At 45.5% G+C, this 13,383-nt stretch overlaps 1 protein-coding gene across 7 annotated transcripts in view; it reads left to right on the top strand.

The window, feature by feature from the left end:
- Positions 1–560: 560 nt before the first annotated feature.
- IMMP2L (inner mitochondrial membrane peptidase subunit 2) overlaps positions 561–13,383 on the top strand; it is a 990,168-nt gene continuing 977,345 nt past the window's right edge. For 6 of the 7 annotated variants that reach the window (XM_083182736.1, XM_083182738.1, XM_083182735.1 and 3 more), the window contains exons 1-2: positions 561–715; positions 7,998–8,129. In XM_083182736.1, the coding sequence (XP_083038862.1) occupies positions 8,001–8,129 (129 nt within the window). In that variant the 5' untranslated portion in view covers positions 561–715; positions 7,998–8,000. The remainder of the gene's footprint in view (positions 716–7,997; positions 8,130–13,383) is intronic. The other variant, XM_083182733.1, reaches the window with a different exon arrangement.

The following is a 13,383-nucleotide window of genomic DNA, read 5'->3' as shown; positions in this document are numbered from 1 at the left end:
AAGTTTGGAAATGCCTCCTTTATTGTGCATAGGACACACTTGCGCCCGCATACCCCCTTTATGTATGACTCAGACAGCTGGAGCGCCTCTCTGCCGGCGCCCGCATGATCCCCTCTCTTCCAGGGCAGGGGATCTGGTGGTTACCGATGCTGTGTGAGAGGCGCTCACTAGACTTGGCATGGACGCTGGGGACAGAGCTGGGCAGCTGTGGAGTGACTATGCTAACTACGCTAGGCAGCTGTTGGACTACGCTGACAGCGTAGCTAGCCTATGCCTGCGTGCGTATGCTAATTGGGCACCCGGCTAATACACAAGTACCGTTTTTTTCCTGTGTGGGTGCTTGCGAGACGATGTGTAAGGGCATTCGGGTGGTGGCGATGACGCTAGGCTGCAAATATATGGAGCATACTATGCAAGTCTGAATCAGGCACGCCCTATGAACATGGTGGCAGGAGGTGTCCTCTGTTGGACTGTATGCAGTCTTCATCCGCCGCACACGTAGTTGTCTAATACGGAAAAGAAGTCCGTTTATTATAAATAACGCACATCTAAGCATAGGTGTAACACACCCTCGTGTTGGGACGGAAAAAACAGTTAATTCCGCCCCTCGGACAGGGAGGAAGCCCCGCACACATATACATACAGCCAGTGACTGCTCTAGGCCCCGCCCGACCCGCATGTGCTGCTGCTGGGAGAAGACAGGAAGCAGACGGAGGTAATGTCACGCTGCAGCCGCTCCTCCTCCACACACACGCTACAGTCAGTGTAATGCCTGCGGCGGCGTGTACAGTGACATTCACCAGCGCTGTACATACACTGCTGTATACCGGGCTCTGCTGCTGTGCTCCTACCTACGGCATACAGCGTCCCTGGGCCGTGCGGCTGCAGCGTGTCCCACCAGCGCCGGGCATAGCCGCTGTACACACACGTGGTGCCGGGGGGGATGAGTCCGGAGTTCAGGGATCATTCCCATTTCCTCTACCTCGCCCGCGGTGACTTGTTACACAGCGCCGACTTTCCGGCAGTGTGTGTGCTGCTAGGAGTGTGTACAGTGTCTGCCCCGTACCCGCTGATGCCCGTGGTGACATTTATTCTGAGAAAATCCGGTGTATAGTTCTCAAAGTCAAGTTTCTCACTTGTTCCCTGAGAAGGGATCTGGGAAACATGATATTTTCATACTTGCCTACCTGACCATCTTCATGAGGGAGAAAATGTGCTGTTCCTGAGCTTCCCTGGTATTGTATGATTGCCAAAGGTGTTTCACCACAGGTGGTGGCAATTGTATTCTAGGGAAGCCCAGGAACAGAGCATTGTATGATTTTAGTTATATAACGTTTCTCCAGTCACCTTACTGACATAAAGTAGAGAATTACACAGGAAAAAAAAATCCTTGTAAGCTCACTCTCAATTTAGATGTGTAAGTGCTTATTTCAGGAAGCCTTACGGTATACAACTATATCAGTGGTCAGGGAACTCGGTCCTCATTACCCCACGCAGTGCATGTTTTGCAGGTCTCCTCGCAGAATCACAAGTGAAACAATTAAATCCACCTGCGGAACTTATAAAATGTGTCTGAGAGTAATTAGTACACCTGTGCACCTGCTGGGTTACCAGCAAAACATGCACTGTGGGGGTAATGAGGACCGAGTTCCCTGACCACTGAACTATATGGACCAGTGTGTGTACTGTAATCATGCAGTGTATAGACCCTCAGTATCAGATGCCTGGAGGCTTGCCATATATTTCTATATGTAACTAATAGTGTTCATTCAAAACCTATGCAGTTATTCTCTGCAGTAGTATTTCTAGCACACACTGGCCTGTATTTCAGTGCTGCAATACAGACTAGGCAGGAAAGAGGAACTGCACAGGTTTTGAAAGGTGCAGGGTGCTAGAATGAACACTAACTAAGATCTCCAATTTACCTACTACTGTACCATGATGTTTTTCGAATCTTATTGCTAATGCCACTTGGTGTGCTGGGGCAAAACATGTTTTGTGTGTTTTTATAGACTACACTTGCAGTGGTTCCAAACCTTGGTCCTTAAGTACCCCCCAACAGTGCATGTTTTCCATGTCTCCACACAGAATCACAAGTGAAATAATTAGCTCCACCTGTTGATCTCTTAAAATGTCAGTGAGTAATGAGTGCACCTGCTGGTGACCTAGAAAACGTGAACTGTTGGGGTTATTTGAGGACTGAGGTTGAAAACCACTGGACTAGGGAGCCACCTGAGCTGGAGGACTAGCTCACTCATCATGATGTATGTCTGCTGCAGATGGAGTATATGTAAAATGTTCAGATATTTATATGGAATATTATTTGGAAGGGATTGACCTATCTTAATGATGAAATAGTGTAAAAAGCAGCCAGAAGTTTCCCTGCATGTAAAGCAATAAATTAGTTTGAGCCTCTTGCATTTTATTCCAGGCGTAAAATGTATTTTTTATTTTTTTTTTGTTTGTATACAAGGTGATCTTTTTGGCTTACAATTTTGACTATAGAGTCAAAATCGTGTGGGAAGTTAGCCACAACCTGTTTCCCCTGCTTGCGATAACGATGTGCTGCCCTGTGAGGTCGGTATCACATGAATAAATAGACTGCAGGCAAGCCATCTTCAAAACCATATTATATTTACGGCCTAATTCAGACCTGAACCCTTTTGTTCAAATTTGCAGAACACTGTGATCAGATAGCTGCTGCCCAGCAGTGAAATACTGCCCCATGCAAGTCTGCGAATGACTTGTGAATGGATCCTCAATTGCATGCCATCTGCAAATCCATTCGCCACTCGCTCACTGTCGAATGATTCTCCCAGTCTGTGCAAGTGTGTGCAACTGAAACTTCCACAACAGAATCAGCGTAATTGAGGAACGTTCCAAAGTCACACACTCTTCCTGAAAACGCCTGGGCACACCTGTTTTCTTACCCATTCAGAAAACTGCAGGTGTCACCCCCAAATACTGGCTTCCTGGGAGGGGATTGCAATTCGATTATCGCTGTTTTTGTCACAGTTTGTCATTCCGCATGCGTGTTGTGACAGTAAATCAACTCTTAATAACCCCTTTAAGATGCATACACACTCTACGATGTATGCAGTTAAAGACATTGGTGACCAATGTCTGTTGACGTTCCGCAGTGTCCTGGACAAACTATATTATGTATACTCTATAGCTTTTTGACATCCAAAATTGACCTGCCGACAGTCGACAAACAACCTTGTTGAACGAGTGGTGGGACTACGCATCTTTGTTCGTAGTATACACACTGGCCGATATTTTGGCCAATATCATACGGAAGGGCCAGAATGCATATTGGTCAAAAAATCAAACCTGTGCATTAGACTATGATGTGCACTATCCTCTCGCTGGCCCTAAAGAAGGAGTGTTCACCATTCCCTATAATTCATTGTTATAGAACCGGTATTCAGGTGCATGTTTTCCAGATCACCTAGCTGAAGCACACATGTTTTAACAAACGCAATAGTAGTGATGCTAATTATTCCTGAGATTCAGAACACAGCTTTATATTTACTATTATACTAATTTTTTTCACCATTTTGTCCTTCAAGCTCACATTGGGTTGTAGCATATAAATTTCCGGGATGATGGTGTACTAATGCTTCATTGAGGAACATATTTATTAAACTTTTTTTTTTTCCAAAGAATTAAAGATCACACATTTAACAAGGGGATATATTGCAGCTATCTACTATGCATAAAAACCACGTAATCCTGCCATTCTTATAGTCCTGATAATGAATGCTGATCTTTTCGGTACTTGTTTCGTAGCACGGCCACACCGATGTTGATCGGGTCGGTCGCATCGCATGCGACCAAATCGCATGCGATGCGACCGACGCGATGGTCCCGATTTTTACATTGATTGAAATGTGAATAGGGTCCCTGGGACCCTATTTTACATTGGATTCCATGTAAAAGTCTCCCCAGACCCCAATTTTAACCCCCTCAACGGCACCCCACGATTGACGCCAACCCAAGCGTGGCGAGCGGCGGCGGTACGCGTCCTCCGACCTTTTCATACCCCTACTATCCACGTTGGCGTGGAGTTGAGAATATAAAGTGTGGCGAGCGCACGCGTATAACTTCACAGGTATACGCGTCCCCTCGCTGCGCTCGCCATGCTTCGGGCTCGGTGGCTCACTGCGCCCACCACACTTTATATTCTCAACTCCACGCCGACGTGGATAGTAGGGGTATGAAAAGGTCGGAGGACGCCTACCGCCGCCCCTTGCGGGCTCGCTATGCTCGCCACGCTTCGGGTTGGCGTCAATCGTGGGGTGACGTTCACAATGGGGGGGGGGGGGGGGGGGGGGCAGTATATACAATGAGAAATGGGCCATTTCCCATTGTTAGCTATGTAAAAAGTGCTTAATCGCGTCCATCGCATCTTGTGCCATTATAATGGCACAAGACCGACGCGATGAACGCGATTACAATGTTAAAAATATTTTAACATTGAACCCTATGGGAAAATCGGGTGCGTCGGTCGCGTCACGTGCCATGTTAATGCACCCGACCGACGTGATGGACCCGATTTTGCCTTTGCCGGCAAAATGGACCTGATTTCAAAGGAAATCGGGGGTAATCGTGTACCTTAAGTTAAGGTACACGATTACCCCCGATTGTGGCCGTGCTAGGAAACAAGTACCATCTTTTCCAGTTTAAACATTTATCGGTACTTGTTTCCTAGCAGGGCACCCAGATTTCCTACGTACGCTCAGTAGTTAATTTATTCACTGCACCTTGAGTGAAATCGCATCGCATGGCCCTTTTTTGTGGCATGAGATGTGAGATATGCGATCTCAGTAGTTCATATGGTAAAACACTTAAAACACCACAACTCTCCACGTCACCCCGAAGCACGGCGAGCGCAGCGGAACGTGTCCTCCGACCTTTTCATACCCGCACTATCCACTCCGGCGTGGAGTTGATTTTATATAGTATGGCGAGCCCGAAGCGTGGCGAGCATGTAAAGTAATCCGCATACCCTCGCGGGGCTCGCAACGCATCGAGCTCGGTGGCTCGCTGCGCTCGACACACTATATAAAATCAACTCCATGCTGACGTGGATAGTGGGGGTATGAAAAGGTCGGAGGACGTGTTCCGCCATCCCTCGTGGGGCACGGTGCGCTCGACACACTTTGGGGTGACGAAGAGTGGTGCTGTTTTAGGTGTTTTACCATATGAACTACTGAGATCGCATCGCACGCGTTGGTGTGGAGTTCATTTTAAAAAGTGTGGCAAGCGTAGCGAGCCATCGAGACCGAAGTGTGGCGAGCGCACGCATATACGCGTCCCCTCGCGGGGCTCGCTCTTCGCTCGCCAGACTTTCTAAAATGAACTCCACACCCACAGGGACACTAGGGTTAGGATGTGGATAGTGGCCATATGATTGTGTGTAGTGTGCATGATACTTACCATCCACGATGTCCTCGGCGACTCCGGCACTCGGCTCCCCGCAGTACCGCCCGCCATGACAGTCCGGCATGTACGCTATTAGCGTAGTGCCGCTGGGGGAGCTGGGAAACCATGTGATGCTCCCCGAGTGCTGACTATGCTAAATCGCCGCCATTGCTCCCTGCCGCCTAGAGGTTCCGCCACCGCTCAATCCCAGCCGCCCGCTGCCAATGAAAGTAACCCCCCCCCCCCATCTGCCCGGCCGCCCCCGCCGCACAATTCCCCCAATGCCCAAGATTAGCCGGCCGCCCGGCAATGGCTATGCTGCTAATGTAGCCAAAGCTACGTTGTCAGTGTAGCGTAGCCGGGTGCCCTGCTAACACATAAGTACCTTCTCCTTTGAGTACATTGAGCTAGGTTCACACTGTAGTTCACACTTGGTTGACAAAGCCGCCCAGTGCGCGGCGAAACGCGTTCCAGCATTACCCAGGAAAGACGCTCCTATCTCCACAGTACCTGCTTGACGCTGAGCCGACTGCTGACACTCCATCCAAGCCGCCAATACATCACTGTCCACGGGCGCTGTGGCAGAGCGCCGTGTGATTCCTTAAACGGAGTAAGAGGCAGGAGAAAGCGGTCACCGTCAGATACCACTTCCAGCTGACCGGCGCTACACACTTTAAAGCCGAGCGGAGGACGGAGAGAGCGGGCGCTGCAGTGTTGTTCCTTTCCACTCAGCGCAACATTGAAAAATACGCCAGCTGATCAACCACTGGTAAGAGCTTGAAAGGGGACAGGACGGACACTGTTTCACATGCAACAACAACAAACAGAAGTCCTTGCTCCCAATCTCGCTTCAATTGTATCATTGCTTTGCAAAGTTAAGTTTGATGAAAACTGAGTGTGCACACTAGCGCTATATATAAAAACCGGTCTCAATTAAACAACTGGACTTATAAACCCTTACAAGGAACTGCACCCAGTAAATTTTCAGAAAAATCCACTTGCCAGACCCTATCAAAGGGTAAAGGAGATCAAATCCACACTGGTGGATTGCGCTAAGTTATCAATTGCACCTTAAAAAGTTGGATGTGCTGACATCTATTACCTGCAAAGTCCAATCTTAAATTTATTATTTATTCTGCAATTCTTTTATACCCATTATTTTTTAATTTGTCATTATTTTTTTAGTTGTTCTTTTTTGTTTCTAAGTGTTAATTTTATTTTTATTTTTTATTTATTTCGTTTATTTTTTCATATGTTTAGAGTCATTTAGTACCATTTGGTATGTGTTTTACATGCATTATTGTGTAATAAATTTGTGATACTTTTTAAACATTGTGTTGATTTAACTTTCTTTCATCCCGATACCCAAGAGCGCCCCACATCTCTGTTTTTGGTTTCTGTAATTTTGGAGGTTGGCAACCCTCCTACGTGGTGGCTGCTGGGCATCGAGTTACATCACAGTCATCCCCAGCGCCTAAGGCAAATTTCTCTCACACTGTAGTGTGACTGTTTCGACTTTAAATTTCCCTTGAGCCCAGAACTAGTCAAATTGAGCATACAGTCTGTACACAGTGCTGTCTTCTGAACGACTTCCTCATTAGTGACAGGCCACATCAGGACATATTAAGGTATCCCCTGAACCTCAGCTAATATATTTAATAACTATCTAATGACCTTTTGGTTGATTATTATTGCAATAAGTTTTACTTCTCACCCTGGCACTCACATTGCTTACTCCCTGGCACTGATCCCCACTGCACGTCCCTGCCATGGATCCTTCCCACCTCCGCTCTGGGACACTCAGGAGTAGTCGAGTGTTTGTGTTTGGGTGCCTGAGCATGCGAATACCCGAGCGCCCAATGACCTGAGCAGATTCGAGCAGCCAGGATTGGGCACCTGGCCATACGAATGCCTGGCAGCCGAAGCCAGAAACAGCAGCCCCAGGGGTGCAGGGGCTGCTGCAGCTGCAGTGGAGAGTATTTTTGCGGCAGGACAAACCTGCCCTGGTAGGTTTGTCCTGCCCCAGAGAAACCCACCACTCAAGGGGTTAACCAATTAATGTTTTAAATGCTTCTACTTATATAAGTTAGAAATGGCAAAACTACTCTGTTGGAGGTTATGGGTAAAATTGGGGAAATCATATATTTTAAATGGGTGTGGATAATTTGGTTGACCACTATTGGTCGACAGGCAATCTGCAACATGAAAAAGGCTGACACGGTCTAGGTGTACATTGAGAAAGGTCTACACGAGGTTTACAGTTTTTTTGTTGTTGTGTATGTCTACGTGGACACCCTATCAGTGTAAAATGTTCCCTCCAATGCTCTGCTTGCCATGCTTCGGGTATGGTTTCTCGCTGTGCTCTGCAAACTACTGTATAATAGTCCCCCTCTATGCCCACTTGAATCGTGAAGTAATTTGGTTGAAAAATCCCCCAACTCTTAGCATGTCAACCTTTTTTCCACGGGTTGATCTATTGCCTGCCTGTCAATAGTGGTTGACCTATCAACTGGAACCAATTTTTTTAATGTTTACAATGCATGATCCTGTACTTTATCTTTTTCCTGTAGAAAATGGCGCAGTTGCACGGAAGAAGATATATTCGGGCATTTGTAAGTGGATTTTTTGTGGCTGTGCCAGTCACTGTGACTTTCCTCGATCGAGTTGCTTGCATTGCAAGAGTGGAAGGTGTTTCAATGCAGGTACATTTGAATTTATGTTACTTCTCTCCAGATTTCTGTACTTCACTAGTTTTCCTTAATGCCATTTAAGTTCTAGAATGTATGTGTCATGTCCCACGAAGTATGTGTCTTCATATGCTGTTCAGTTACTGTCATGTTATTATTGCAAAGCTTTGCATCTTGTGAAAATTGTCCTTCCTTGTTCCTGTAGGGCTCTGATGTCATTAGCCCTGCCTTCTTCCCATCCCTATCTCATTGTATGTCTGCCATCTTAACCTTCAGTTGATTCCTGTTGAGCTCTGGCAAATTATTATCTTTTCACCTACTGTTTTTGTGCATTATTACAAGAATATCAGCTTGAAATAAACCCTCATCTGGATTCTTCACACATGCCTCTTCAGTTGAGTTGACACTATCTGACAAAGTCTCCTGGTGTGAGTACTGGTTCACTATAGACATACACAGATGAACGGTCTTAAAGGCCTTACATTTAAAGCCTGGTTATTGAGTCAGAATAGTGAAAAGATAGTTTATAAACTACCAGATGTACCAGCAAGCCAGCTGCAGCTTCTGCAGATACAAAGAAAGTAACTAGTTTGCCTGCAGTGTGAGGAGAAATCATCAGTGTTTTGCAGCCACACAGACAGCTACATCACACAGATTCTTCTAGCAAGCTACTGTACAAACTCACTCCAGTGTTATTCAGCTCCATTCTACCTGTGTGCTATCATGGCTGAAGGGAACACTGTGCAGCCTGTTTAAGATGAACACTATCTACAATCAGAACAAGAAGAAGTTATGGATCTCAACTTACAGTCTAAACGCCCTGTTAAGCCTACATGGAAGGTTAAAGAGAATCTTGAAGGTAGGAAACATGAACTTTCTGCCCATATCCTAAACTTATGGCAAAAACTACAAAGTCACATGTCCACCATCTCTCAGCATGATTGTGATGTCTCACCACTAGAGGGAACCCTAGGTCAGCTTTGTTCAGTATATGAACTTTACACAGAGAAATGTCAAGAATATGTACATGTTTTGAAAACGCTTAATACTCACGATGCATTAAAGGAATTGCAAGGCTTCAATCATCTCAATTTGGATCGAGACAGTTTAGTATGTGAAGTTAAGTGTAAGACAGCAGCCAGAATCGCACAATTATTGGAAACATCATCATGCATTTCTGTGTCCACCAGGCATTCAAAGCGATCATCTAAGTCACGAAGTTCAAAATATTCCATGCTAAGTGAACAACTTGTAAAGGCACGTGCCGAAGTAGAAACTGCTAAAATACAAGCCGACTTTGCAAAAATAAAGGCAGAAATGGAAGCCAGAGCAGCCAGGGAAAAGGCGGAAATAGAAGCTCTGGAGAAACAATGTGAACATGCTACAGCAATGGCACGTTTAAAGATTTTAGTACAAGCTGCCAGTATAAGTGAAAGAGACAGCATCAATTTAAGTGAAGTGGATGCAGAGGATCCTGTTAAGCGCACAAGAGACTACGTCCTAAGCCAGAACAGTGAACCCCTGATTGCTGAAAACATTCCTAACAGGGCACAACAAAGGGACTCTGATCATTTTTCAACAAACCATGTCCAAGGTCAGTACAATACACACACCACAGTGCACCAAGGTCCAATGCCTCAAGAAGCTCCATATACAAATGTATGGTCGCAAACCAATATGCCAGTAAGTCACCAGATCCCTGGTAACCACACAGTTTCATATGCAGCAAGACCTATGGACTTTAAACCAGCTCCTAGGCTGAATGCCTATGCACCCCCATATCTCCCTATGTCTCTTACCCAGAACAATATGAACAACCAAACTCAGCAGCCAGCATTTTCTTGCCCAAAGTCAGAGAAAACAGACATGTCAGACTTCGCAAGATACATGGTTCGCCGTGAACTTATTAAGACTGGCCTCACTAAGGGGTTTATTCTAGTTCATTCTTTCTGACAAAATCCTTCTTCGATGGACAAAACCATGTGCACTGCAGGGGCGCAGATGTAACTTGTGCAGAGAGAATTAGATTTGGGTGAGTTATTTTGTTTCTGTGCAGGGAAAATACTGACTGCATGATTTTACACTGCAATATAGATCTCACTTTGAAGAAAAACCCCACCCAAATCTAATTATCTCTGCACAAGTTACATCTGCCCCACCTGCAGTGCACATGGTTTTGTCCATCTAAGAAGGATTTTGTCAGAAAGAATGAACTAGAATAACCCCCTAAGTTTGATGATCAGCCTGAGAACTACAGAGGTTGGAAATGTGCCTTCAGGACCGCAATTAGTGACCTTGGCATTATTGCTGCTGAAGAACTAGATCTGCTGGTCACATGGCTTGGCCCACAGTCCACAGAACGTGTCAAGCGACTCAGATCCGTCCACATCGCTAATCTTGCGGCAGGCCTCATTGCTGCCTGGGAAAGGCTAGAAAGGAGCTTTGGAAGTCCTGAAGCCATAGAGAATGCTTTGTTCAAACGGCTGCAGAATTTCCCAAAAATATCCGGCAAGGACAATGAGAAATTTCAAGAGCTCAGTGACCTACTCTTTGAACTCCTGCTGGCCAAGGCTGATACTCACTTACCTGGCCTCAGATACTTGGACACAGCTCATGGGGTAAACCCAATAGTTTCCAAGCTGCCATACGGAATTCAAGAAAGGTGGACTACACTTGGGTCAAGATACAAAAGGGAAAATCAAGTCTCCTTTCCCCCATTTTCCTACTTCTGCGAGTTTGTCAAGAACATTGCAGAATCCAGGAATGACCCAAGCTTCTTCTATAGTGAGCCAAATCATCCTGGTTCGCTTTCCCCCAAGTATGATAGCCCACGTTCTAACTACAAGAACCATAAGGTGCCAGTGTCAGTCAAAAAGACAGAAATCCTTTCCACACCAACATCAGCTCCTGACAAGAGCAACCAAGGTAAAGTGATTGAAAACCCTAATCGTCTGTGTCCCATACATAAGAAGCCACACCCCCTCAAGAAATGCATCGGTTTCAGAAAGAAACCACTCCAGGAACGCATGGAACTTCTAAAGAAGTTTGGGGTATGTTACAGATGTTGTGCTTCCACTGAACATTTTGCTAAGGACTGTAAAACTGCTATTCAATGCACAGAATGTGACTGTGAGGACCACGTGCAGGCACTTCACCCATCTCAACTGAATCCTACACCACCTGCACATCTCCCTACTATGCCAAGGCATGGCGGGGAGATTACAGATCAAACGGCAGGTCCCGCTACTATATCTTCTTCATGCACTAAAGCATGGGTCCTCAAACTGCGGCCCTCCAGATGTTGTGAAACTACAAATCCCAGCATGCCTTGCCACACTTTTGCTACAAGGCAGTGTTAAAACTGTGGCAAGGTATGCTGGGATTTGTAGTTTCACAACATCTGGAGGGCCGCAGTTTGAGGACCCATGCACTAAAGTTTGTGGGGAAGGTCTTTGTGACAAGTCTTGTGCAAAGATATGTCTAGTCAATGTATACCCCAAGGGACAGCCAGAGAAGACTCTAAAGGTTTACACCATCTTGGATGACCAGAGCAATCAGTCACTCGCAAGTCCAGAACTCTTTGATCTGTTAAAATTAGAAGGAGATATTTATCCTTACACTTTGGGTACCTGTAGTGGAATTACGGAAGAATCTGGAAGAAGAGCCAGTGGACTGGTTGTAGCATCTCTCAAGGACAATCTTGAGATACCCTTACCCACACTTGTCGAGTGTAACCAGATAAAATCCAACAGAGAAGAGATTCCCACACCAGAGGTCGCTCTTCATCACATTCACCTAAGGCCTATATCCAATGAAATACCAAACCTTGACGAGAATGCAAAGATCTTACGTCTACTCGGTAGAGACATTCTCCAAGTACATAAGGTGCGTCAACATATAAATGGAGCAAATAATGCTCCGTTTGCCCAACGCCTTGATCTAGGTTGGGTTATCATAGGCAATGTCTGTATGGACAAAATGAAGCCGCCTACCAAGATTTCCTCATTTAAGACAAACCTCTTGCCAAATGGTCGCAGCACTCACTTTCAGCCATGCCCACATCATTACTGGGCGAAAGAGAAGCTGGGTAGCAGTAAATTACAGCATGACCATCACAATAATACGAACATAGTCCTGTCTCGGGATGACAGTCTTGGACTGACAGTTTTCAATTCAACAAGTGAGGATAACAAGTTAGCATATGCAAGAGAAGATAAAGAATTTCTCAAGATAATGGACAAAGATTTCACTCAAGATGATTCCAACAGCTGGGTAACACCTTTACCCTTCCGCCTGCCAAGAGTGAAACTACCAAACAATCTACAACAAACAGTTGCAGACCCTGAACATGCAGAGGAGTTTATCATTCAGTGTGTACAACAAGAAGTATACTGTCAAGAAATTGATAAGATCACAAAGGGAGCCACCCTATCCGAGAACAGTGCACTCTTTGAACTGAACCCAGGAATGGATTGTCACAAATTGCTAAGAGTGGACGGTCGTATAGCGAAATCCAATAAGACTGGAGCTGCTTTAATTCCTTCTGAAAATTTAGACCACAATGACATCTACAGGCGTCAGTGGAAACAGGTTCAACACCTGTCCAATGTGTTTTGGTATCGCTGGAAGACGGAATATCTGCACATGCTTCAAAGTCGTCATAAATGGCAGAAGTCAAAACCCAACCTCCAGATCGGTGACCTCGTCCTCTTAAAGGACAAAGAGGCCCATCGCAATGACTGGCCAATGGGACTTAGCACCAAGGTTATCCCAAGCGACGATGGAAAGACTCATAAAGTGGAAGTCAAAGTGACCAAAGGAGGTTCTGTCCGAGTTTTCTTCCATCCAATTAGTGAATTAGTGCTTCTTCTCCCAAAGGAAGATGTCACATAAAGACGAACTTGGCTACCAGATTCAGCTAATCATAGGAAGAAATTTACTACAAACTTCCAGCTATCATACCATCGACACCTAATTATTTGGATTACAGTGTGGGTTGGTGGAAGTGTTTGCAAGTTGCGACTTCCCCAATCTGAAGATGGGTTTGACACTTGGGACTTCAGTCACAAGATTTAGACTAAATGTTTTCTTATAATCATCTGTTATTGTTGCAGGTTCTCTTTGTTTACAGGTCTCAAGATCAATTCTGCACTTCACCAAATGACTTTATTATGTTTGAATTATCGTGAAATCTAAAGATTTCAGACGGGGAGTGTCATGTCCCACGAAGTATGTGTCTTCATATGCTGTTCAGTTACTGTCATGTTAT

This window comes from Crinia signifera, chromosome 4 (assembly GCF_055691185.1).
Source record: "Crinia signifera chromosome 4, ASM5569118v1, whole genome shotgun sequence".
NCBI lineage: Eukaryota > Metazoa > Chordata > Amphibia > Anura > Myobatrachidae > Crinia > Crinia signifera.
Note: the sequence above shows the minus strand (reverse complement) of the source record. Positions and strands in the feature narration are given on the sequence as shown.